Genomic DNA, 2,500 nt, shown 5'->3' with positions numbered 1-2,500 from the left:
AACTTGGAGCGACTGCTACGCGAAAAGATGGCACTGGATCGCTGCTGTTGCTGCGGTTGATGATGATGATGACCGGGTGACATCGATCGATTGCTTCCTCCACCCTCGCCCAACCCAACGACCCCACCACCAATGGCACCCGTTTCGCCTAGAATAGCCGAATGACGCTTCGCGAGGGGAAAGAAATCGGAGTTTTCCCGGCGGAAAGCTCGTGCAAAGTTGAGTGGTAACCGAGATCCCCCGTCCGACTCTTGGCGCCGTTGCTGCTGCTGCTCCTGTTGTGGCTGTTGCTGTGCGCTTTTGCCCGACGACCCGAGTGCCTGGATGGCGGCGGCGTTCGGTTTGTGCATTTGCCGGGCAAACATTTCACTCTTGACACGCTCCTCCAATCGTATCTTGTTGTTCATCTCCTCCACCTTGCGCTTCTCGGCGTACGCCAGACTGGCGGCCGTATGTTTGGACGAAGCGTTAACGTGCTCCTTGCCCGTCTTGTTGTTGTCACCGAGCAGTGGAAGCAGAGCACTAGCGCCGCCGACGACGGCACTGGCCCGATAACGCCCGATATTCGAGTCGGAGGCTGGCGAGGAAGAGGACGATTTGTCTGACATCGAGTGGCGCTGGTTCGGCTTTGGCCGCTCTTCGGCTGGGAAAAATTGCTCAAAGTTCCAGTCGCGTAGCAGCACCGCTTCGTCGCTTTCCGAGTGCGTCGTCGAACCGGTCGACGCCGACGAGGAGGTCGTAGTGCCGATGGACGAAGATGACTTATTCTCGTAGTTCTAAGATTGGTTGAAAGGCGAACGATAGGCATTTTGGTTTTCCGTTGAGATGTTTTCTTAGCTTTTCTTTCGCCATGAACGGGGGGCTTAATGCACTAGATAGGCTATATGGGGAGGAGGAAACGCATTTGCTGTGTGTGTGTGTGTTCCAGAGCTACACACGTAAGAGAAGAGGACTCGCGGATTTTTTGGATGGAGACAACAAAATACCAACTACTACACCACGTGATACACAATAGTCAATAACGGCCAATCATTCTATTGAATGGATGCATATAACACTAGGAATGAATACGCTTACAATCTCAGGATGAACGAGAAGAAATCTAAAGAACAGAAGTAGCTACTGCTAAACAACCGAGCAAAAACACAACGCACTGGCAGTGAAACTCAACAATCATATCGAATCTGTGCGCTTGTTGAAAGTCAGCAACACCGATAATGGACAAGAGTGAGGAAGGAATGATGCACAGATGAGAGATGAAACATCGAAAGATGATGACCCAAAGCTATCCGCCCAACACAATCTAGCCGCAAGATTGTGTCACATAACCGGCAGAGGAACCGATTGTTTTGAGAGGCACATAAAACAAACAAACAGTGAAACTAGCATTCATTTGAAGAATAATTCCGAGTCCTTTCGTGGACCCATTTGAAAATGCATTACGGCGACCATATCGATTCAGGGAAATTTCAAGCAAACCATTACCTTTTCTTGCACACCACAAGGCACATTTTATGGCGTTGGGAGGAAGGTGAGGAATCAGATAGAAACGGTAGAAACAATAAAAAAAAACTAATTCATTATCAAACGAAAGCAAGCATGATTAAGACATGATGAGAAAATGTATGAGTATTTGCGTCCGCCTTAGAAATGGCAGACCAGAGTACTCTCGCAAGCCAGAATAATTAGCGACCATCGATTCTGTGTGAGCAAGAGGCGGTGGCGGTGATGGATGTGAGATATCGCGAGTGGAAGCAGCAGTTTTTTGTGGCGGCAGCAACAGCTTATATGTATGATTTCATGGGACATTGGTATCATCTGGCCCAGGCTTGGTGTCCCCGACACGACACAAAATCATCACGAAGCGCGCAAATTTTCACAGTACAAATGCAGCAATACAAAGGAGCGAAAAAGGAGAAATGAAATCAATCTCCAAAAGAATACCCATAAACTTCAAGGTGGCAAAGAATGGGGAAAAGAATTGAAAGAAAATAGCAGGGAAAGTGGACAGTGAACTATACGCGTCATAACCATAACCAACCAGGTAACAGCCACTACACCGTCATAAGGAAATGTGTGTGTGTGTGTTTCTGTGTGAATATTTCTAAAGTACAGGGGGTACAACGTAATAAAAGTAGCACTAATAACGAAGGTTAAAATAGAGCGCGCCAAAACTGAACATAGTACATGTCCGTGAACGAAGATGCACAAGAGATACAAAACTATACGCTATGAGTTGCAATAGAATGCGAAAAACTCAACATAATCTGAGGTTTCGTTTTCTTTTTATAACAAAAGGATGAAAACCTACAACAATCTTTCTATATGCTCTTTGCTCATGAAATATTTAAAAAACGAATAACGGGAAATGATAACAGTTCAATTTACTAGACAGTTTACGGTTTGCAGTTCGAAATGTTTCCACTTCAGACTCAAAATCTAATCACGAGAGTTGGTAAGACAGACGTAGAAAGAGAGAAAAAGAGAAAGAGAAAGGCAC

The 2,500-nt window shown here is 46.1% G+C and overlaps 1 protein-coding gene across 15 annotated transcripts in view; it reads right to left on the bottom strand.

Annotated features, from left to right (window-relative positions):
• Positions 1–2,500, bottom strand: part of LOC125956358 (serine/threonine-protein kinase mig-15) — a 41,159-nt gene that overhangs the window by 9,126 nt on the left and 29,533 nt on the right. For 13 of the 15 annotated variants that reach the window (XM_049688133.1, XM_049688132.1, XM_049688134.1 and 10 more), the window contains one exon: positions 1–776. This exon is cut by the window's left edge and continues 307 nt beyond it. The exons of the other annotated variants lie outside the window; for them this stretch is intronic. In XM_049688133.1, coding sequence (XP_049544090.1) covers positions 1–776 — 776 coding nt within the window. The remainder of the gene's footprint in view (positions 777–2,500) is intronic. 15 annotated transcript variants of the gene reach the window in all.

Source organism: Anopheles darlingi, chromosome 3, assembly GCF_943734745.1.
Source record: "Anopheles darlingi chromosome 3, idAnoDarlMG_H_01, whole genome shotgun sequence".
Taxonomy (NCBI): Eukaryota; Metazoa; Arthropoda; class Insecta; order Diptera; family Culicidae; genus Anopheles; species Anopheles darlingi.
Note: the sequence above shows the minus strand (reverse complement) of the source record. Positions and strands in the feature narration are given on the sequence as shown.